Below are 21727 nucleotides of genomic sequence, written 5' to 3'. Positions count from 1 at the left end.
TCTGTATTCAATACTCGTTTTAGTTGCTTCCGCGTATTCGGGACGCTTTGCATTTGGAGCCAAGCCTCCAGGAACTGCACTAACACAACCACATTCGCACATCTGCACATATAACGTCGGGTCTGGCCCATGAACGAGGGGTAAAAATGATGAGAGAGTTGCATCGAATGCATCTCAAGTGAGACAAGTATGCGAGAACCACCAGCTAAACGACGCAGACTCACTCGTGCATTTCACATGCTGGGCTTACGTCGTTGACTTTCCGAGACTGACCGGGATTAGCAGCTTCTTAACCAGGCATGGTTTTTGGAGAGGAAACTCGGTGCCTTGCACTATCGAGATGCACGACGTCAGATCAGCAGGTATCAAGTATCAAGTGCGTATGTAAGTCTGTGTTGTTCTGTCAATAGCGATACTTTTGATCTGCTGTATCATGATGACGCGTTGTTCAGACAAAGAACTAACATTATGATTTTCAGCGTCAAATGCTGACAAGATTTGAAGATGCTACCTAATTAGAGCTTACGAACTACTAATTATCAGAATATGGTTTATCGGCAACGTTTTGCATTAATGCCTTTATTCCCTCAGCCACATGCTTGCTTAAACGACGACAGTCTGTCTGGTTGTCACACGATGCGAAGTGCAGCACTTAGCATATCGCCAAGAATGCAATGCAGTTCCGTGGATCACCTCGTGCCGTTCTTCCAGAGAGTTTTTTTTTCCATGTCTCAGTCGCCAAGATCGCCAAGGCCTGTCATGGGTCTCTATGGCGTTCGGCGTAGAGCGAACAAATCGATCCATTTTCGTTCCATCTGTAAATCCCCTCAAACTCCGCCAGACGAAAGGAAAAAAGCGCAAAAGAAAAGTTAGTTTAGCGCTCTGTCACTGTGATAGCTTCAAGCAACCGGGGTTGTGTTGAACTCCGTTCATCTCGTCCTCCGCAATCCGCGGAGCTTCTAAGACTCCGCATCCATGCACCAGAAACAAATCTTGTGTTCGAGAACTTTGAGCTTGTGGAGTCACGTCACTCAAATCGTCGTCTAATTATCCACTTTTGGGCATCTAAACTCCAATCCCGTGCTTCTAACTCTCAGAACTTGGCCTGATAGTTTCAAGAGTGGTCACTCACGAGTCACTTGCAGGTCCACGGACAAGATCAAAACCCCGTCGGGCCCGGCCACTCTCCACCACCGACTCCGACGTCAACATCCTCAACTTATCCTTGTCTGTACCTGACAGCGGCACCGAGAGATCTATTCTGAGCCGTCCAACTGCCGTATCGCCGAACTACCGTGGTCCATCTATCCACTTGGCCCTTCACATTCACGATTCATACTCGATTTTGATGGCCACTCCCTCCGGAAGAGTTAGCCTCCACTGTCCAACAGCCGTTGAGCCTCAAAATCTGCCCGTCTTGGCTTTTTCGTCTTGGACTCTTGGTCAGCCAGCCTAGTCTAGCCCAGCCTTACTAGTCTTAGCCGCATTGCACCACCCACCTTGGGCCAACAATCTATTGGGTATCACTATCAATATCATCATCCAACATCAGTTTGTCATCGGCGAGTTCTCTGGTGAGACAACTACCCAATAATTATCTGGGTCTTTGTCAGACACGGGCCAACTCTTGTTTCTGTCGCTGTCACAAACCCGCCGAGGTCCGAGGCTTTGATATCCAGCCTCCAGCTTGACATCTTCACGCTTCACACTTCAGCTTTCATCAGCCACAGCTCGCACACCTAGCCAAAGATGAAGTTAGTATCACGCAAGGTCCCCAATTCCCTCGCGGACGAGACCGTTTCTCTCCTGCCCGAGGATCCCGAAGATATGGTCAGTAGCCCCTGTTGCTTGGTCCCTTCTAAGTTTATACCCCTGGTCTGCCATATCGTTTTCCCTCTATTGTCCCTTAGACCCTGCCTCTATTCCTATCGTTACCCCTCCCCCTCCACCGGTTGTCACACCCTCCGCGGTCTCTGGCCTCGACATTCTGCTGTCCAGCATTTACCTTATACCGCATGTCTCGCACTTCAAGCCACTATCTGTTCCGAATCCCACCGATGTCAATGCTTGTTCTTATGAGGCAGCACGCTAACAATGTTGATAGTGGCATGCATACAACCTAATCCTATCTGGAGACATCATCCATGCTCACACTGTCCGTAAAGTAGTCTTGTATTCAGACACTGGGAGCTCGAAATCTGAGCGTTTTCACACTGAACTGGCTATCAAGGTCAAATCCACTTCCTTTGATCCTATCATCTCATCACTCCGCGTTTCTGGAACCATCATTTTAGAGAACCAACATGCCGCCTTAGGCTCTCATCATACCCTCGATCTCGAGGTGAACCGCCCGTTTACTATCATCAAGCCAGAAGGATGGGACTCTGTCGCAAGAGCCACTCTTCAAGAGGCATTATCAGATGACAAGGATGGTGCCGTAGCAGCCGTTGTCATGCAAGAAGGACTTGCCAACATCTGTCTCATCACACCGTTCCGAACCGTCCTCAAAGTCCGTGTTGAGAGCGTGATTCCCAAGAAACGCGATCTTGCATCAGACCAAGATGCAGGTATGCGCCGCTTCTTTGAGAAGACATTGTCGACTCTTTTACGAACTATGGACTTCACACAGTCACGGCCGCTGTTACTGGCGAGCCCAGGCTTTGTGGCTGGAGACTTCAAGCAGTATATCGCCAACCAAGGACGGGATAAAGCAGACAAGGTGCTTACAGCGGTGGCGAAGCAGGCTACGGTGGTTCACTCCAATTCTGGTCACGTCCACAGTCTTAACGAGATCCTTAAAAGCCCTGAAGTCTTGGCCAAGATGAAGGATATGAAGTTCGCCCGTGAAACGCAGTATGTTGATCAATTCTTCGACATGCTAAAGCTGGACGATGGGCGTGCATGGTATGGTACTTCAGCTGTCGAAAAGGCCGTCAAAGACGGAGCCGTGGGGCCAGGTGGTGGTGTTCTCCTGGTCAACAATTCTCTGTTCCGAAGTGAAGACCTTACTCTTCGCAAAAAGTACGTCGCTCTGGTTGACAAGGTACGGGGTGATGGCGGTGAGGCGAGGATTCTCAGCAGTGATCATGAGAGTGGTCAGCGATTGACTATGTTGGGCGATATCGCTGCCATACTCAACTACCCAATGCTGGACCTTGATGAAGACGATGCCGATGAAGATAACGAGGCAACTGGAGAGCCTACTATGGAAAATAGTGTCATCTAGTTCAACGAATAGACAAAAGAAATGAGATATGAATTCATGAGGCTCTACAGCTGCGGTGTTACCCTATACCGTTTCGTGAAACCTGCTCAAAGGACATCGCTCAGTTTGCCATAGCTGCACATCCCTCAATCTTCACCTAACAACGTGTGTAGCTGACCTCCCATCTGTTTTGATTCATTGCGTATCTCCTAAAGAACGCTCAGATCTTGAGATCGTCGGTTTTCTCGGCGTTAAGTAAACAAGATTGACAACAAGGTGCACGTAACTATCCCCGCACTTTCACCCGACCGTGAATGTCGAATCAACGCCACGATGATCATCACGACAAGTTACTCGCGCTTATCTGATCCATAAACGCGAGAGTACAAAATCATGTCGTAACTCCGAGCTCCGAAAATATGTATAGATATCCAAACAATTTCGTCGTTGACAAAGTGTTGACCTTGTTGAACCTGAAACTATTTAAATGATCCATCGTCCTTGCCCCTACCCCTCATCCACAAACATCAATCCAACATCATAAAGAAAGTGTTCATGAATTTCAGAATGGCCTCTAAACTCGCTCTCGATTCTACCAGGAAGCTCAATTCAGGCTACCAGATCCCTCTTCTTGGCTATGGAGTAAGTGATCCTTCAATCCTTCGTTTTACACCCTGCTAATGTAACTGCCTAGGTCTACAAGGTGTAAGTCCACGTCATGTTCCGGAGGCCCTGTGTACTCTAACCACGTCATTCAGTCCCGCTGAACAAGCCCCCGACCTCTGCAAGAAGGCTATCGAGATAGGATACCGCCATGTGAGTTTATCCAAAGCCTTTGGCGTTCAATGCACAACTAACATACTCAGATCGACTCTGCTTCAGGGTACTACAACCAGGGCCCTAGCGCAGCTGGACTCCTAGCGTCTGGCGTACCTCGCTCAGAGCTCTTCTTCACTACCAAGATCTTCACCAGGCAGTTTCCCTTGAACTACGAGAATGCACACAAGCAGGTAGACATTGCTCTCGATGAGACGAAGCTCGATTATCTTGACCTTGTTCTCATTCATGCCCCGTATGGTGGACCTGATGCCCGAAAGGGTGCTTGGAGAGCTCTTGCTGAGTGCGTCGAAGCTGGCAAGGTGCGATCACTCGGTGTTTCCAACTACGGTGTTCATCATCTAGATGAACTAGAGGCATACATCAAAGAACTTGATGCCGAGCTTGGACCGGGCAAGGGAGGCGTCATCTCGGTCGGGCAGTGGGAGGTGCACCCGTGGCTTACACGACCTGACATCGTCAAGTGGTGCCAGGACCGAAACATTGCAGTTGAGGCTTACTGCCCCATTGTGCGTGGTGAACGATTTGATGACCCCAAGGTCAAGACCCTCGCGGACAAGTATGGCAAGAGTCCAGCACAGGTTCTTCTTCGGTGGAGCTTGCAGAGGGGTTATGTTCCTCTGGTGAAGAGTGTAACGCCTTCAAGGATTCTAGAGAATGCTCAATTGTTCGACTTTGAGTTGACGGAGGAGGAAGTGAAGGATTTGGCAACTGATGAGTATAGCCCTTGTGCTTGGGATCCTACTCGTGAGCCTCTTGAGAAGTAGATACCGCGAGACGGAATATAAAAGGGACTTCAATAGAATCGCTAAAGTTCAAGAGTCTGAGAAGTCCATTATCCATAATCAAACGGATCTTGCTGTCTTACAAGAATTGGTGTTTGTCATACTGTTATTGTTCATGGACCCACGTGATCTCGTTTCCACCTCGCGTCAGTCCCACGCGTTCCATGCCACTCCAAACTCAATCATCACCACCAACCTCATCACACCACATCCGCCTGTCGTGCAAGCTGGCCAAATGTCGTCTTCAAGTTCAACATGGGCCAGCGAACGTTCACGGTCATCCCGAAATTCCCGGGTCGTGCTGATTCTCCCGACAAACCGCCCTTACGGCCCATGACCTCGAAACAAGTCCGGAACGCCTACAAAGCAGCCAACAAGGGTCCTAAACTCACACGGGAGGAGTCACGGAGACAAGAGAGGGCCGAACAGGAAAGAATCAGAAAGGAGTTCGAACGGGAGAAGGCTGCTGCCAAGGCGAAGGTTGCGAGGGACAAGAAGAAAGAGAAAGAGTTGGCGGAGAAAGAAGCGAAACGAAAGAAAGGATTGCCTTTGGTGAATGTTCGACCCAGTCAGGAAACAATTTCATGGTTTGTGAGAGGGAATGGTACTTCAAAGAAGAGAGATGCCCAAGGCAACGACATTCAAGACGACAATGCGACGTCGAATGAGAGTAATACGGACACGAATGAAGCGATAACAAGCGAAGAACAACCACAACAACCGGCGACCAAGGCGCAGAAGCTTGATGACATACAGGAAGACGATGAAGAAATTTCTGATGCTGCTGTGGAAGCCATTGTCGAGGACCTACCAAAACCGCTACGGGAATCATCAAAGCCTCAATCACCTGAGGCGGAAAAAGAGACAATCGCAGAACCTACAGAACAAACAACAGCCCTTGTTGCATCGGAAACGGCACTAGAAAAACCACCAATGCCCGAAATAGAGCTAGAAGGATTAGAGGACGAATTAGATGCGGATTTCGAGGAAGATCTGGCCCTGGGAATTCTTGAGGATATTGAAGCAGCTATGGGCAATCCAAAATCCAATATGAATCACGGAGTCCAAAAGATCTGCAACCAAATACCAGAAGAAGCACTTGTCACGACGAAGAAACCACTGGAAGTCACTAGGAATGACATCTCAAATCGCTATGCAGAAGATTTGGGCTTAAAGCGACCTGCTTCTCCAGTCTCTTCTGCCAAACCGCCTCTTCCACAACGCAATCTGGAATCACGATCCCCAAGTCCACCACACCAAGAACCACCCATGAGCACGCAAGCGATTCTCTACAACCTGGATGATTTCTTCCCTTCATCATCTCAACAAGTCCGAGAACTTGAGGAAGAGCTGGATGAGGGCATAATGCCATCTGCTCCCTTACACTTGACCCCTATTGCAGAAGAAGAGGAAGAGGAATCTTTCGATGAAGGACTGGAGAAATCCTCAGAACAGCCCCCCTTACCAGCACTTGAACCTGCCTCGGACTCGCCACCTCCACCACCAAGACGTTTTTTCACTTCTTCCGGCTCACACGAAAGAATGTGTCTAGCTATTCAGAGAAGTCGTCGTACAGCTGCGCTTGAGAAGATCCAGCAACGCGAGCTCGCTCGCATGCAGGCTGGTATGATAGAGCAAGCTCAAGCAGAGTCTCGCAGAATTTGCAAACCGCGTGAACCTATGAGAAAACCACCAGTGTTTTCCAACCCTCCTCCACATGCAGCTCAATGCAATCAGCCACGAAAACCTCCGTTTAAGACATCACCAACACTACAGAAAACACCACACACTAGTACGACAACTTCCGCAAAGCGAACTGAGCCTCAACAATCTAAACAACCTCTTGAGAAACCCTTACCTAGACTATCCAACAACCCCAACATTATGAACCCTCGGATTCCACCAAAACGAGTAGAGACTCCAAAACAACACCTACCACCACTTCAGCAAGAAAGCAAAGAGAACCAGAAGCCGCCACAACAGCCTTTTGCACCTAGTGCTTCGCAAGAGTCATATGGCGGCGAATGGGTCGACGATTTGGACCTAGACCTCATGATATAACGATAAACATGTACATTGGATGACGACTACCGAAATGGCCGAATTACACAACACTGAGAGGAATTACAGCATGGCATGGGATCGCACGATGGCTCGGAGTTAAGGGCATCATATCACCCTTTTGTATGGGTGCTGGGTGGCAAATTATGCATATTTCTCACGACATAGCGACGGCGTTTAGAATATTATCCTGTTTTATTTGAGAAGTTTACCTTAGTCTAAGGATTAGTGATGCTCTTGGACCAAGCTATCCTTACTTTCAACCCCTGATCCTCCCCATGAAATCACATATATCACCGCTATACTGTAAAAAAAAGCCCTGCAGACTTCAGGGGGAAAAGTGTCTGATAAGATACAATCCTTAACGCCAATGCTATGCTCGCAGTATCCTTATCGTCATTCGTGACTTCGTTGCCCCTAACTCCCACGACCGACCACAAGTGAGGTTCTTGGGCCAGCAAATCAAAGGAAGATTCCAACCCACTCCGACTTTTGTGATACCTTGGTATCACAACCGTCCACTGCGCATCGGAGATCATTTGGAGTCGCGGACGAAGGTCGCCCATCAGGGGATCGGAAGCCTACGCCATCGCGGTTCGCCTTCGTAGGCTTTCTGTTTTCATAACAATCGGCACAGTAGACCTGTATATGTTAGTTTCTGGTGGCAATCCACATGTACAACTGTAAAACTTACGTGTCCGCACTTCTTGACGGCCCAGAAGTGGTGTTCTCCCGGTGCTCGCTTTCGCTTTCCCTTCTGCGTACCCACAGAGCTCTGTGTCACTGTGCCGCTTGGGTCATAAGCCAGCTCCTCATTACAGGCTGGGCAGATAACCACGCTTTCAGACTCCTTCTCCGGGTCGGTGCAGGTATTGCGAGTGAACCCTTCTCGCGTTGGGGGCGGCGGGGACATCTGTGGCTTTGGGGTCGGCTGTCTTGCGAATGCGTTGCGTGAAATGTCAAGGTTTGGTGGGTTGAAAGCTATGTCTGCTGCACCAAAGATACCAGCCAATCTCCTGAAGGGGCCAAAGGCAGCAAAGTTTGGTAGAGATCCCAGAGCTGGTCGCTGGCTTATTATTTCCAGCTCGATCAGCTCGTCCGGCCTAGGCACTTCGCGTCTCCCTCTGAAATGTGATCGATCTTCTTCAGGTGAATCCGCAGTCAAGTCAATAACATTCTCTGCACGTCCCACGAAAGTACCATCGGTGCGTGCTAGCTGAGGCGGTGATATGCGCTGAGAATTCGTTCTACGCGGGTTCCTTGCAGGTGGTCTCGCGGGCTGAAGGATGTCGAGTCTAGCTCGCGATTGTACAGGAGAATCAGGCTCTTCCGTGAGGTCGATCACAGGGGTAGCTTCTTGCGGCGGCTGTTGGTGTAGTGCTGAATTTCGAACAGCTCGTGAGCGGCGAGTGTGGCGTGTATTGTGATATGCAGCAGGTGCATTGGGATGTGGAAGAAATAGTTGATCTCCAGAATTTGGCCGTGGTCTGTAAGCGCTTTCGAAAAAATGTTCAAAATCTTCATCCCCTCCCGCCTCAAACATCTCGAGAGGGTCACTGTTTTCAGCCATGTTGGGTAGGTGGTGTAAGACTTAGAATGCGAGGTATAGTGTGTTCTCTCTTATCGTATTCACGGCATAAAGCCTCCTGAATATCACCCGAGGCAGTGAACACTTATACAGTGAATGGCCGCCCAGGGCGAAGCAGATAAAAAGTGTGGCGATTAGCAAGTAGAGAAAGCTAAGCAAATGCGCTATGGCAGCAAGACTGAATTAGATGATGAGACATAGAATTATGCTCAGAGGAGTCGTAAGCGTCTGTATCGTGTCGTATCGGTTCGTTGGGAGGTGTAGACGTGGAGTCGTGGGGAGGTGAAGGTTGTTGGTAAGCATCAAAGTTAGTTGTATGAAAGGAAGTTGAAATTGAATGTCGCTACTGTGACGATCGATGCAAGGCTGCTCCCCATGTGACGACAGGACTCTAGCGCGTAGAGACCCTGCACTGGCGAACACTGTTTACCCCGCTAAGTGGCACCAAGAATAGGCTTCAAGGCTTCACTACAAGGGGTTAATACAGCCCGGCTCCACTGTCAATAGGTACCTTGTTATATTGAAGCCCGTGATGGTTTTTCGTGATGGTTGTTTTGTTGTTGTTTTGAAGTATCAATAGGTAAACAATACACCAGCCTCTGGGAGCAAGAAGACTTCTGACATTTAGTAAAGGTGTCAAAAATAACCACTTAGTCTAAAAACTTACCAAGGTAAGTTATGTTAAGTTTACCCGGTAATTTTTTTGTCACTTAGAATAGAGGTGCTAAGTTCTGCCTCCCATTTCAATATGCAAAAACCAGAACCATAATTATCAATTTTCAAACACCAACCTCTGTGCTTTGCTTTGACCCTTTATTCGGGCGTATAATACAAATTATCAAGGGAATCATCCAGGCGTCTCCTTCTCAGCGAAATTCCATCTAAACCCCAGTCTATTCCTTTGTTGCAAGTACGCTGACCACACCCTCACCATTGACTGTTACGAGCTGCTTTGCAGACTCTCCCCACCGAACAGCAACGGAGGGTGTAGAACTCTTCAAAGGCTCGGTCCACTTCTTGCTGGACTTGGTGAACTGTTGCACTGTAACTCCAGCCGCACCGCCAGTGGCGAGGAACTGGCCACTGTAGTCCCACGCCAGGGACTGGACCGGCCCGCCAGTCTCAAGAACCTTGGCCACCGCCGCGTCTCCCTCTTTACGCAGATCAAAAATAGTGACCATGGTCTGGCCCTTGGCTGTAGCTGCGAACCAGTAGCCGTTCTCGGAGAAGCTGAGAGCCTGGATAGGGGCGCCCAGGCTGAAAGAAGCTGCCTGCTCAAGAGTGTTGGTCATGAAGAGCTTGATTTCGCCTGATGTGGTACCGGCGGCAAAGAGGTGACCATCAGGGTGGAAGGCACAAGATGTAAGTGCTGGGAACACGTTAGCACAGAATTATCTTTGGGTGTACCAGGAGAAGCTTACCAGCATCGGTGTAAGCGCGGGCAACACGTTTCTGTGCGACCAAGTCGTAGAACACGATGCTCTTATCTGTACCAACAGAGGCCAGAATTTCACCGCTGGGGTGCAGGCTCAATGCCGTAGCAGCACCAGCATGTTCACTCAGTGATGCAACCTGGTTACCCTCCTGGAAGACCTTGACACTGCCTTGGCCAGTCGCAAAAGCGACACCGGCCTCAGCCCAAACAGCGTCTGTAACAGGCTCACCCACTGAGAGAGACTGCTCGACCTTATCCTCGGTGGTAGAGTAGACAACTGCCTGTCCCTTCAAGCCTCCAACTGCCGCGGCATTGGTTCCTCCAACAGTAAGGGCGGTAGCCTCAGGAACAGGCAAGGAGTGTGTGGTCGCGCTCTCGAAAGCCGAAATCTCTTCGCCGGTGGCCCAACCCTCGGGGACAGGACGCTTCTTGCGACCCTTTGATAATCTGCATGCTCGTTAGTTCTGAATCGTATAGTTGAAGGACGGCAACATACGTCTGATGGGTCTCGTCCACCTTGGCAACAAGTTCCTCTGGCAACTTCTCCACGCTATCGACCTGCATAGAATCACCATCGACCGCACCTCCTGTCACAGTGACCTTGCTCAAAGCATCCCTGGCCTCGTCTCGCTCCCTTGTGAGTCGTGCAATAACTCGGACAGCAGCGTCGTGCTGATACAACGCTGTGGCAAGCTCCTCTCTGGTGCGCGCAAGCTGCTCCTTAAGGTTATATGTCTCTAAAGCCAGCGCGTCCCATTCGTTCTGGAAAGTAGCGAGGAGAGCGGGAATCGATGTGAGGGTAGGAGGACGCGGTCGGACAATACGCGACGAATGGATGGGGAGGAGGTCATCGGCGGTCAGGGCCTCGCCAGAATCGGGCTCGGTGCCATGTTCGTTGATATATTGATCGATAAGGCGCTTCTCGTAAACAACACCTTTGCTGAGTTAGCCGCGAAAGCTGCGCGTTGATGATGTTGATAGTACATACCGGACTTCTTAGAAACGACGGGCTCTTGAGGAGCCTCTCCAGAAACTGTCAGGAGGTCAGCGAACCGTTATTTATCGATGGCAAAACTGGAAAACTTACTTCCGCAAAGCATGGCGACTACAAATTTGAGCTCGTGGAGCTTTCAATTGCTTGTCGTCAGGTATAGCGCAAATCAACGTCTCGAAGCTCTGTTGCGACAACAATTGCCTAGTCGAGATTTTGCCAGTGCACTGACCAGAGCTTTGAATCACGGGATGATAAGATAAGGTGGACTGTATCTTATCGTGCATCATCTTGATGCATGACTCGAGGCGGGGGGCACCGGTAATAGCGAGTTCGCATGTCTCCGTGATCCGATAATTGATGTGACTGCTTGTCGATAACAGCTACTGAGTGAAATAGTTATTTTCTGCTGTCTTGGTGAATGTCGAGCATAGATTGAATACGTACTGTGACAATTGGCTACGAATATCACCAACATCAACCTCCATCATGGCCCTACCTCAACCTCAAGATCTTCGTGTAGCAGCTGAAGCCGAGCAAATCAAGACTTTGGATCTGCTATTCGAGCCCAGTCCAGCAATCCATTCCACTCTCCTCTCCATTGTGCGAGATGCAGAGTATACATCATACCCGGAGTTAATTGAGGCCTGCAGGACTCGCCTCGCCTCGCTCGCCTCCTCGAACTCATCAGCCAATCCAGATGAGACTCTTCTCTCAATACTCGGATCACATCCCCGTTTAGGAGCCAAGAAAGTTGACTCAGCACAGTCAGCTGCAGAGCAGGCCAACCTGCAAGGCCAAGGCGAAGAATTGGCAAAGCTGAACAAGGAGTATGAGGAAAAGTTTCCCGGATTACGATATGTCGTTTTTGTGAACGGACGGGGAAGGCCTGAGATCATGGAGAACATGAAGGCTAGAATTTCGAGAGGCGACTTTTCGAAAGAGGTTGATGAAGCGTTACAGGTATGTATAACTCGCAAGTTAACTTAGTGCTTCTGTTACTAATTCGGTGTTTAGGCAATGTGCGATATTGCAACCGACAGAGCCTCTAAACTTGGTGTAAAGCCATAAACATAATCACGTATCAATGACAATCTGTTACCTGTTGCTTGAGCTGTGGTGTATCTAAGCCTCTCTATCTGGCCGAATAATAATACAAACCAGTATAGCCTATTTTTGTTCCAGTCCTTGCGGCTGGATAATGCTTCAATATCGCCATATTGAACATGAATAAGAACATATTGCCACCCAATGCTAGAAGTATACTTTACATAATTCCTTTAAATGCTCACCGAGATGCCCAGAGACGCCACTATATATTTGCCTAACTATCTTGACATCCAGCAGATGCCGTCGAGTTCATCCAAATACTCCTCATACGATCTGTCTTCTTCGCCATTGTTGCCATCATCGCTCTGTCCAAATAAAACGCTGAAGTCAGAATATACACTATCTTGATCATCGCCCACATCATCCCAGTCGTCATCTGCAGGATGCATGTATGCAAAACTATCCTCTTCGAGATCGTCCAGCGGAGGTAAAGGCGCCGTAGGCCGTAACTCTGGCGATCGGATGGGGAAGAGTCGAGGTGATGTACGCTTCTTAGTTGCAGCGACATCACTAACGGGTAGAGGAAGGGCCACAGGATTAGATAGTCGGCATGATGGGGGTTTCGGATGTTGAAATGCCTTTTGAGGTGGGTAGCTTGGCTGAGGTCTTGCCGACGATACCATCATGCCTGAAGGTCCAATAACTCCCGTGCCAGTTGGTGAGATCCTCAGAGATTTGCCCGCTGAAGAATCCTGCAGCATCGGAGGTCGCCAATTCGTCTTGCCGGCAGCTTTCAATGTGATAGTTGCAATTTCCTGCTCATATTTCTTGTTACCTGCAGCCTGCCCGAGACTCAACCTCTTCCTCAGACAATTCATAGTCGAGAAGCGGAGAAATGAAGTTGCGTGAAGATGTGCGATCCTTCGGGTCATATCAACTGAAGTAGCCATCTTCAAGAAGCGCTTGTCGCCAGCCTCTTGACCTTCTCGATTAAGAATGTGAGTGGCAGGTTGAGAATAAGGCTGAGAAAGACGACTCGTGATAAGTTCGGCACGAAGTCGACGTTTCTTGACACACAGGTCGGCTGTGTTGAAGCCATCGACATCGGACTTGCAGCGCTTTCTCTTGATACCGCGAGATCCCGTTGATGCTGGTTCAGGCCGTATGTCTAAAGGGCTGGATTTGTTTCTTGCATCCTCTGTTGACGGAAAAGAGAATCCCTGGCCTTCGGGTCGGGACCTCGGGATTAACGTTTCTTTTGCATTTGGCTTCCGATGGCCTTCAGTACTTTCTGCTTTCCGAACAGTACGGTACTTCGAATCTCCCATCAATGCTTCGAACAAAGGGTCTGAGCCGGAACATCTTGGGACTTGAGTCAAGTCATCCGAAGCGAGATCCAGTGGAGAGATGGGGAGGTCATCGTGGCAGCCGCCTGCGGAATGGCAGCGCCAGGGCTCAAGCAGATTGATTGAGCTCTGTCCATTAGCCTCTACCTCCATTACGACAGCTTGCGCTTCGTCTGAGGGGTGCTGTCAGAGCTGCCTGGTCCGATCCATCCGTTTTAACCAGTGTGAAACAAGATGAGAGGATGTGCTGGCCAGGTATTAGAAAAGCCGAGGAAGAGAGGTCTGGCTTTTCAGTGCCGAAGAGTTTCAGCTGAGAATGATTCGACTTGGAGATATAATCACAAGTTGTATCTGGTGATGCGTGAAGAGCTCGGTATTTGAAATGTCTCCGGCTATGACTTGAACCAAATTGACGCAACTCTTTTGACCTCAATGTTGCAGCAGAGTCGAGTCAGGACAGTTCCATGCACCTAATATGCCTCTCCCAAGCCTCTCAGGCCGTCAAGAGTTGTCTACTCAAGAGTGTAGACGTTCAATGCTGGTGGATAACTGGCGTGATTGTCGACAAGCGAAAGTGGGGAACTGAGCTGAGGCCAAAGTTAGGCGGGATCGGAATAAGGGGAGCAACAATAAATGGTATATCCGACTCAGGATAGTCAGATAGAGAGATAAAGAGATAGATAGACAAGACGAGATATTGATAAGAGTAAAATAGTTGGGATGAGATTGGAAATGGCGACTGGCAACTGATGATGGAGAAAATCAAAGACTGAAGAGGGGAAAGGTCGTCTTGGACAAGGAGCACCAAGACAGACCAGGACCAAGCTACAGCAGCTAGTCTCCTGCAAGTGCAAGCAATAGGAACAAGGATCACGCCGAACCAATTCGATGGGAAATCCGGGGCCGACACGAGCGAGCGAGTTGAGATGCTGACTGTGACATTCGGATTGCTTTTTCTGGCCAAGGCGCAACAACCATGACCTGGGGTCTACAGGGGGTTTCCTAATACATCAGCATGCCTGTCTATCCTATTCGTAGACCGAAGCCAGAGACAGAGTTTTGGGACGGTCACCTCCTAGAAGTCGCAGCTAGAAAACTAGCCGAGCAACAGTATGTCCTATACTGTAGTCCCTCAAGGTAACATGCCCAAGAAAAACCCCAAGAAACAAGTCCGGGGTAAGCCAGCCGGGGCAAAAGGCATGGTCGCACAGCATCTCCCATAGGCCGGGGGCGTTGGTCAGGCGGGTGAATCAAGCGTTCTAGGATACAGGGATCAACAAGATGAACTTGCTTTTTCGTTGGCTGAGACCAGATGGTCGGGCAGAAAGGGGTGGATGGAAAATCAATCAGCAGGGATCACAAGGGAGGAAACCCGAGAGGTTTTGGTCAAACAGAATGGATGCTCATGAGAAGTGAAGAAGCATCAATGCGGCGGGCAGAGTTTGTATCCTGGTCAGATCATATTATGCTATTGACCTGCTCAAAATAATCAAGCAGGTCTACTACTCAGCTTATACAGGTAGGCATGTACTATGCTTCGAGTAAATATCTCGTGACTGTCAACTCTCCTCCAACCTCGTGACAAGACTATTCCGCTAGAGCTGTCCCAGCCACAAGCCAACTCACACAGAGGTACAGTAGCAGCATGACATGGCTCATTACCGTCAATGCCCTAGAACTGCCACCTCCTCTTTTAACTGAAACCACTCCATTGGTATACCTGCAGTGCTGCACCATGCTCTTCTTCTACTGGACCCTCGACTCTGGGGATCGCCTTTAGAGCTTGGACGGAGGCGGCCGCTGTTTCTGGGTTAAGATTGAGAAACATGAGTGATCACATCCCCTGGCACCAAATGCACACGCGTACATATGTGTATTCATGTACTGTGGTATCATTGGGATGTATTTTGGCCATTCTAAGCAGAGAACTTCTTCTTAGATGCTACCTTGCCCAAATCTCACTCCCGATTCGACGTTTGGATGCTGAGCGTTACGACATTCCTGAAGCGGATACAACGGCATTACAGCTGTCCAATGCCTTCAGCTCATTTTGTCATGGACTTTCTAGACGCTTCAGTCATCATAAAAAATTTGATTCATCATGCGCCATCCTAACATGTGCCCTTTTGCCTGTAGCCTTGTTACCTCACCACCCTAAAACAAACTCCAGCAACTCCAACATGCCTCGCAAATCAGCTAATGAGCGTACCGTAACTAATATACATGATGCATCGCAAATCAACCTTAAACTCGGCTTGTGCTAACGTCAAAGATATCATTCTTCCATCCTCCCTGCTCATACTCAAAGAGCTTCTGCTCTGCATCCCTGCCTTCATCCTCCCACAGCTTGACCAGACTGCCAGGTGCATACCGCCCTTGGAACACGCCTGACCCTGCTTTGACGCCAACGCGGGCGTCGATGTCTGGGTCGGGCGCTGGAACGAGACGTGCAGCAACTGCTCGAATGAACGTCCAGAGGTCCTTTGGATCAGCAATTCGTGTGGCACGGAGACGCTCCCGTGCATAAAGCATTTCACGGTTCAGGAAGTGAAGACCTTCAGCGATTGAAGCTGCAATCTTGACCTCAAGAGCCTTGCGCACAATGGGCCGGACCAATGGCTTCAGGATCCAAGCGAGGCAAGCAAACTTGGACTTGCTCAGCGTGTAATTAAGGTGATGGATGCGGACCTTGACATCGCGTAAGGAGACGATCTGTTCCAGGCGATCCTTTCCAATTTCGAGGTCAAGAGTGATGTCCACGCCGCGCTTATCAAGGTGGAATCCTGCGATACCTTCATCAACCATACGGAAAAGACCAGAGTGCAGGTGGAACCAGTAACCCAGGTCGTCTGCTGCGATAGAGAGGCCAGACACAGTCACTTTCATCATTGATTTCATGGTAGATTGCGTCCCATGAAGTGCCTTTCTCACTTGAACATCATTGTAGGTTGAGATGTTAAGCTGGAAGGGCAGGAAGGAGCTTGCATTGATGGTGCGACCGGGCTCAAGGATGAGATTCTCTAGCAGAAGATCGATAGCGGGTGCTGATACTTCAACACGTGGAATGGGGATGTACTGAATAGCCTGGATGAGGAGAGGGACAAAGATGTTGATAGTGTCGGTGACCAGGTCGCTGTTAGCGTATTCGCCGGCCGGTGACAAGAGGAGAGCAATTCTTTCAGTTGTGTGGATGAGCTTCTTGATATCCTGGTCATCCAGGATTGAGCGGAAAGCGGCATACAGACTCGAAAGCAGGGCGTCGAGATCATCTCGAATTGATGATTTGGCAGTCAGATCATTGGACTTCTTGCGCAGTTCCTGGAATCGTTCTTCGATGTTGTCAAAGAAATCAGGGTCGCTCAGCATATCCTGCACCAGATTGCCAATCTGTCGCACAAGCTCATCAAAGTTGGGGTCGGTTTTTCCATCATCGACAACGGCTTCGAAGGATTTCTTGACCTCATCCCAATGCTCACGCTTGCCGAGAGAAGTGACGAACAACCAGAAGTTGTGGACTGCTTTGTCGGCCTCTGGGTTGGGCTGGGTGTCCTCCTCAACTGCTTCAACGGTTGCAGCGGCTGCGTGGGAGTAGGCGAGAAGATAACGTTGGATGAGCAGCGAGATTGTTGAAACCGACTCCTTGTAGTCCGTTCGTTTCCGGAGGTTCATCACGGTTTGCTTGAGGCGCTTCACAAGTGCATCACCTTCGTCCCCCTTCACATGTTCCTTGATGCTCTGCACCGCTCCGTCGGCCACTTCAATCGCACCATCTTTGACAGTTTCACCGACATCTACCACCTCATTCTTAAGATCTTCGTCCGAGGGTGGAGCAGGTGATTTGCCATTGCCATTTGCATGTTTAAGAGCCTCTTCCTCCTCCTTGGAGGGCTTGATGGCCTCACCAGCTTGTTTAGAGACGTCGGACAAGGTGAAAGCAGTATCTCGAAGCACCTCTCTTCCAACAGTGCTAAGGTCGGAAAGGAAGATGCGGAAATCGGAGTTGGTCAAGAGAAGCGATCCAACGGTCTGCAAGCTCTTGTAGGTTGCGACAGCATCGGCTCGGACCTTTGCCCTGGCAGCTCGTTGCTCAATATGTGCGACGTCGACATCCAAACGAGCTTTGGTAAGATACCAGATGAAGTCCTGAATCTGGTCCTTACTATTCTTGTGTTGCAACACCTCAATGAACTGTTTGATCCAGAGCTTGATGCTTCTGACCAGGGCTCGTCCTGATGGGCTCAGCTCTTGTCGCTCAGGGTTCAAAATCTGAGCCGACAGAAGAGTTCTCAAGTGGATGATAAGTTGTTCGTTTGTTGGCATATATCCTTTAGATATTGCGCGTAGCATTTGATATGTATGGAGCTTCTCATGAAGTCGCGTCTGCAGGCCGGTGTCGTCATTGTAACGCGGCAGCAGAGGTTCGCGCTCTGCGTCCTCGCGATTTTTACCAATGCCAAAGCACGACAGCATTTTGAAAGCTGCAGGCGCAAATTGCCTGGTGATAATCTAGAAAGTCGTGCCTTTTCGTGGTTGGGATGACTCGTTAAAGAAGAGATTCATGCTTGATCATTTTTATAGTAGACACCCAAGCCAGTGATTAAAAGTGACGACGTCATGACTCTGCCGGAGCTTCAGGTCCTAGGCAGGCTAGGCTTACAGGTACAGCTGTAACACTTTGAGGCAACCACAACCCCTGTGAATCTTAGGGAGTTACAGTTGTACGAAGCTCAGTGCTTGGGTGATGCAGCTTATTTCGCAACCATGATGGCTTTCTTTAGAATTTCGACCTGTCCATGATGAGAGGGGCTTGTTAGGGAATGCATCTGCTAGTAACAAAGGCATTCAACTGGCATCATCTTGCATTTCTAGCAATCAGCAGCATAGCAATATGTGATTTGAATCACGATTGGCATTTGAGATTTCAGTTCAATGATCGGACTATACTGTCTATTTGCTTGGGAGTGAAATGCTACTGACAGTCCAACTCGCCTATTGTCCCGAGCTTCAATGCTACTAACCATAAGGCATTCCTCATGTGTTAACTTCAGTATCCCGATACATTGGAACAGAAATTGGTTTCCTGTAATTTCAGCCGCATTGGGCCATCTGATTCTCTGTCAGTTTCACTGTCTTTCACATGTGCTAATTGTCACTCTTATACACTTTATTATTAAAATGAACTTCCGGCGACCGGAGGACAATCGGCGGACCTCGGTATCATCAGCTGGTGTGGGGCCGGGTGTACTCAGCATCAACACCCGTCTTCTAACACTTCCTCAACTACAAGTCCAACACTGCGCAAAGCGAAACAACTCCAGGAGCTTAAGGGGGGGAAACACCGGAATTACCTTCAGACTTTGTCATTACCTGATGTCGCCCGCACAATCTTTTGAGACATTACCTTGAAGTTACATGTTCCGAAACTCCAAGCTCAATGAGCACGCCTAAAGAATGGAAGCGACTCTCATTCCGAGAAGCCTTGGAGCTAGCCAGACTTCCGGATGATACATCGTCAACACAACAAGCAGTTCAGAGATTCATGAGTCGGCAGCCAGCTTGGACACCGGGACAAGAACTCCCCTGGGATGCTGTTGGTATTCCTCCACCAAAGATCACAAGGGGAGCTTATGGCGCTGTCGTATATGCCCTATCAGCTCTTGCAGCGGCCCGTGTAGTCGAAGAAGAAGACCATGGCAATGTAGACGAGAACAGACGAGGGATCCATGTATGTTGGGCCTGTTTATGGACGAACACAAACTTATTCTCTTTAGTCCATCCACGCCGTGTTCACCAATCCCGGACTCTCGGATCGCCCGTTCATCCTAGATGTATCCGAAGTCCATTCAAGCCGTTCCTTTTCTACGCGGCTGGTTCACGCTCGTCAGCCAACACAACCGTCAAGTAACCCATCGGGCCCGTTTCCCGACTCGGATTCCGAAGCACCTCTCGGTAGCCCTTGTCTAACCAGTATCGTCACCTTCAAACGCCCAGTTTCCAGCTCCGATGAGGTCCAAGGGATCCCGCCACAGAAGAGATTCAAAGACGTACTCTCATCACGCAGACCTGACCAGTGGAATCCATGTCCACAAGCCGACGTCGATGCTCTGAAAGCAAAGTTCCCCAATGAAGGCCACGGAGCATTCCCTATTCTCGACATGTACAAAGTTGACATGTCGGACTTCAACAAAAATAAAGCTATACCAGACCGGAGAGAACTGATCTACTACCGATTACTAAAACCTCTCCCAAAAGAAGACACAAACGCACACATCTTGTGTCATGCGTTCGAGGCAGACCGCAACAGTCTTTTCATGCTAGGCAACCATCTAGGCTATGGTCACGACCTGGGCATCGCAGCAAGCCTAAGTTATTCGTTCTACGTTCATGTCAACGCTGATGAGGCTGTGATGGAAGGAGACGGATGGTGGATGCAAGAAGTCTCTTGGCCAAGATTCAGTGCTGGCCGAGGCGCAATGGAAAGCCTGATATGGAGTCCCCAAGGCAAGCATGTCGCGACCGGCTACCAGGATGGCATTATACTGCCTATGACGGCCAAACCTGGGAGAGAGACAAAGCTGTAGGCTTTGTGATTAATGAGGACGTGGCTAGAGTTAAACATTATTAGCGATTTCAAGAATTTGTCATGGAAACACCATAGACGATACCAAAAACTACTTCAAGATGGTCCAGTTTGTTCAATTGTAGGAACCCCGGCATAGTGCGAATTGAGTGATCCTTTGTGTCTGACATTCGATCCCCCGGCATTCACTTGTGGTGGAGACTAGAGGCTCACCATCGCATCAGCTTCGCTTCCTTCCTCTTCCTTGTTATTAAAGTCGAGACGACGATCCCTCCTGGTGCTGACATCTCATATTGGTGAGGACTAATACAATAAAACGAGTCCACGACATGCTTCTTATAACATGGAAGTTTGAGATCTCCGCAGAAAAGGCACCCTAATCAATTAATTAGATACTTATCGAGGTAGACCGAAATATCATTGTTAGGCATTCCTGTTGCTTCAGCGTATTTGCTATCTGTTACATTTAACAGTTATCTATGAAGTTTCCTCAGATGCATATCGCTTAGTATAGATCAAACCCATGGAGCGTTCTGGACTCCCGGCCAGATAGCTATACAATGCCTCAATCCTACTACATCTTTTCAATCGCGTACCTTCGTCGCTACCCGTCCTCGTTCAGGAATACTTGATCACACTCTTCAATCTGTCTTAGTCTTGATGTCTCGTCCTCATTAAACTTCATATCGCACCTGATCAAGTCTTTCATACACATTAAAGGGAAAACAACAGATAAACCCGAGTTTACCGTGGCCAACAATTCGTGTTATATAAAAATAATTACAACCTTAGATCCAATACCATATCAGTATAATATATATAAATATCATTAAGAGCTCTTGTTCAGATGCTTCTAGTCTTCGAACTAAATAGCATTGACGCGAGTTGGAGACACATAACTCCTTGCCATCGCATAGAGTATTACCTCAGTAGTTCACGCACCTCTTTACCTAGCTATTGCTCATCAAGGTCAAGCCACTTACGGTGCTTGCCCAAGATAACACAAGCATTAAATTCAGAGGATATCTTATGGTTGTCTCCTGTTTGCTGTGGCAGTGACTCGCATCGCGAGGCTCCTCCCCATAAGAACCCTCCAAGTACAAGATCATCTTGAGCACTCATCACCTCTGATCTCTCCCTTGATATCAGAAACTCTTTCATCTTCTGGTATCAACAGCATCAAGTCAGAAAAAGATTTCGGCATCTAAACAACGGAAAGGCTGAGATTATTACTATAAACCCCAACAAACCTCAGAACAACATAAACATTCACCGGCTAGCGCACTCTCTATTTGGGGGTTCACTGTCCACCACTGGGCGGCGATCTAGTCTATAAGAGAAGCATAATTCCAGCATCATAGACTCTGATTCACTGTCAGTCGCGTTTGATCTGCTTGGCCTAGGTGCAGACTATCCTGCACCTTCTTCTTGCACCACCGGGTTTTGATATTTAAAGGAGCACCGCCAAAGATTTTAATCTTCTACAACTTCTCTCCCTTGAACGCCTCGCGATTCGCACATCACCCAACGCCTCCTATCCAGAAGTAACTTCATCTACACCTTTCAAGGTAAGTCGAGGATTTGATAATCTCTTTTAGCCCTCTTGATGTTCTGGTCTTGCCGCTACTCTCGGGTCTGACGAGAAGTTTCATCTCTTAAACCAGTTCTATTCTTTCTATTATCCACTGAACTCCTCTTATCTAGCCGTGTTTACTACCTTACTTAATACTAATTCTCTCCTTCTTACAGCAACTACTATTCTCTTGCTACCCCTGACCTTAGGTTGGTATTTAGCCTTATACTAATTCTGCTAGGAGTTGCTAACTCCAGTGTTCAGGTTAGATCGCTA

General features: G+C 48.8%; 9 protein-coding genes across 10 annotated transcripts; 5 read left to right on the top strand and 4 right to left on the bottom strand.

The window, feature by feature from the left end:
- Positions 1-555: 555 nt before the first annotated feature.
- FOIG_10720 (translation factor pelota) lies at positions 556-3359 on the top strand. Its single transcript, XM_031211183.1, has 2 exons — positions 556-1830; positions 2105-3359. The coding sequence occupies exons 1-2, from the start codon at positions 1750-1752 to the stop codon at positions 3224-3226; spliced, it is 1203 nt and encodes a 400-aa protein (XP_031059116.1). The 5' UTR covers positions 556-1749; the 3' UTR covers positions 3227-3359.
- A 176-nt stretch (positions 3360-3535) lies between these two features.
- FOIG_10719 (2,5-diketo-D-gluconate reductase) lies at positions 3536-4972 on the top strand. Its single transcript, XM_031211182.1, has 4 exons — positions 3536-3847; positions 3900-3910; positions 3964-4021; positions 4072-4972. The coding sequence occupies exons 1-4, from the start codon at positions 3761-3763 to the stop codon at positions 4807-4809; spliced, it is 894 nt and encodes a 297-aa protein (XP_031059115.1). The 5' UTR covers positions 3536-3760; the 3' UTR covers positions 4810-4972.
- On the bottom strand, positions 4827-8814 carry FOIG_10717 (uncharacterized protein). The gene is made up of 2 exons (XM_031211180.1): positions 7583-8814; positions 4827-7530 (listed from the first exon to the last, which is right to left on the bottom strand). The coding sequence occupies exons 1-2, from the start codon at positions 8456-8458 to the stop codon at positions 7351-7353; spliced, it is 1056 nt and encodes a 351-aa protein (XP_031059113.1). The 5' UTR covers positions 8459-8814; the 3' UTR covers positions 4827-7350.
- Positions 4984-7222, top strand: FOIG_10718 (uncharacterized protein). Its single transcript, XM_031211181.1, has one exon. It carries the CDS (start codon positions 5083-5085, stop codon positions 6886-6888), a length of 1806 nt encoding a protein of 601 aa, XP_031059114.1. The 5' UTR covers positions 4984-5082; the 3' UTR covers positions 6889-7222.
- Positions 8815-9369: 555 nt separating the features above from the next.
- Positions 9370-11077, bottom strand: FOIG_10716 (pre-mRNA-processing factor 19; the record flags this gene model as incomplete). The annotated part of the gene is made up of 5 exons (XM_031211179.1): positions 10999-11077; positions 10900-10944; positions 10408-10846; positions 9898-10358; positions 9370-9845 (listed from the first exon to the last, which is right to left on the bottom strand). The coding sequence occupies exons 1-5, from the start codon at positions 11009-11011 to the stop codon at positions 9370-9372; spliced, it is 1434 nt and encodes a 477-aa protein (XP_031059112.1). The 5' UTR covers positions 11012-11077.
- On the top strand, positions 9658-14686 carry FOIG_10715 (uncharacterized protein). 2 transcript variants are annotated; one of them, XM_031211177.1, is made up of 3 exons: positions 9658-10548; positions 10605-11865; positions 11920-14686. In XM_031211177.1, exons 2-3 carry the CDS (start codon positions 11392-11394, stop codon positions 11971-11973), a joined length of 528 nt encoding a protein of 175 aa, XP_031059110.1. In that variant the 5' UTR covers positions 9658-10548; positions 10605-11391; the 3' UTR covers positions 11974-14686. The 2 variants fall into 2 exon arrangements, with proteins under 2 accessions (XP_031059110.1, XP_031059111.1); XM_031211178.1 differs by having other exon boundaries at positions 9658-11865; positions 11920-12155.
- FOIG_10714 (uncharacterized protein) lies at positions 11843-14750 on the bottom strand. Its single transcript, XM_031211176.1, has one exon. The coding sequence runs from the start codon at positions 13449-13451 to the stop codon at positions 12231-12233; it is 1221 nt and encodes a 406-aa protein (XP_031059109.1). The 5' UTR covers positions 13452-14750; the 3' UTR covers positions 11843-12230.
- A 122-nt stretch (positions 14751-14872) lies between these two features.
- On the bottom strand, positions 14873-18103 carry FOIG_10713 (uncharacterized protein). The gene has a single exon (XM_031211175.1). The coding sequence runs from the start codon at positions 17766-17768 to the stop codon at positions 15543-15545; it is 2226 nt and encodes a 741-aa protein (XP_031059108.1). The 5' UTR covers positions 17769-18103; the 3' UTR covers positions 14873-15542.
- Positions 18104-18380: 277 nt separating this feature from the next.
- On the top strand, positions 18381-20059 carry FOIG_10712 (uncharacterized protein). The gene is made up of 2 exons (XM_031211174.1): positions 18381-19023; positions 19070-20059. Exons 1-2 carry the CDS (start codon positions 18733-18735, stop codon positions 19877-19879), a joined length of 1101 nt encoding a protein of 366 aa, XP_031059107.1. The 5' UTR covers positions 18381-18732; the 3' UTR covers positions 19880-20059.
- The last annotated feature ends 1668 nt before the right edge of the window (positions 20060-21727 follow it).

Source organism: Fusarium odoratissimum (genome assembly GCF_000260195.1).
Source record: "Fusarium odoratissimum NRRL 54006 unplaced genomic scaffold supercont1.19, whole genome shotgun sequence".
NCBI classification, from domain to species: Eukaryota; Fungi; Ascomycota; class Sordariomycetes; order Hypocreales; family Nectriaceae; genus Fusarium; species Fusarium odoratissimum.
The sequence above is the reverse complement of the archived record's forward strand: the minus strand, read 5'-3'. Positions and strand labels throughout refer to the sequence as shown.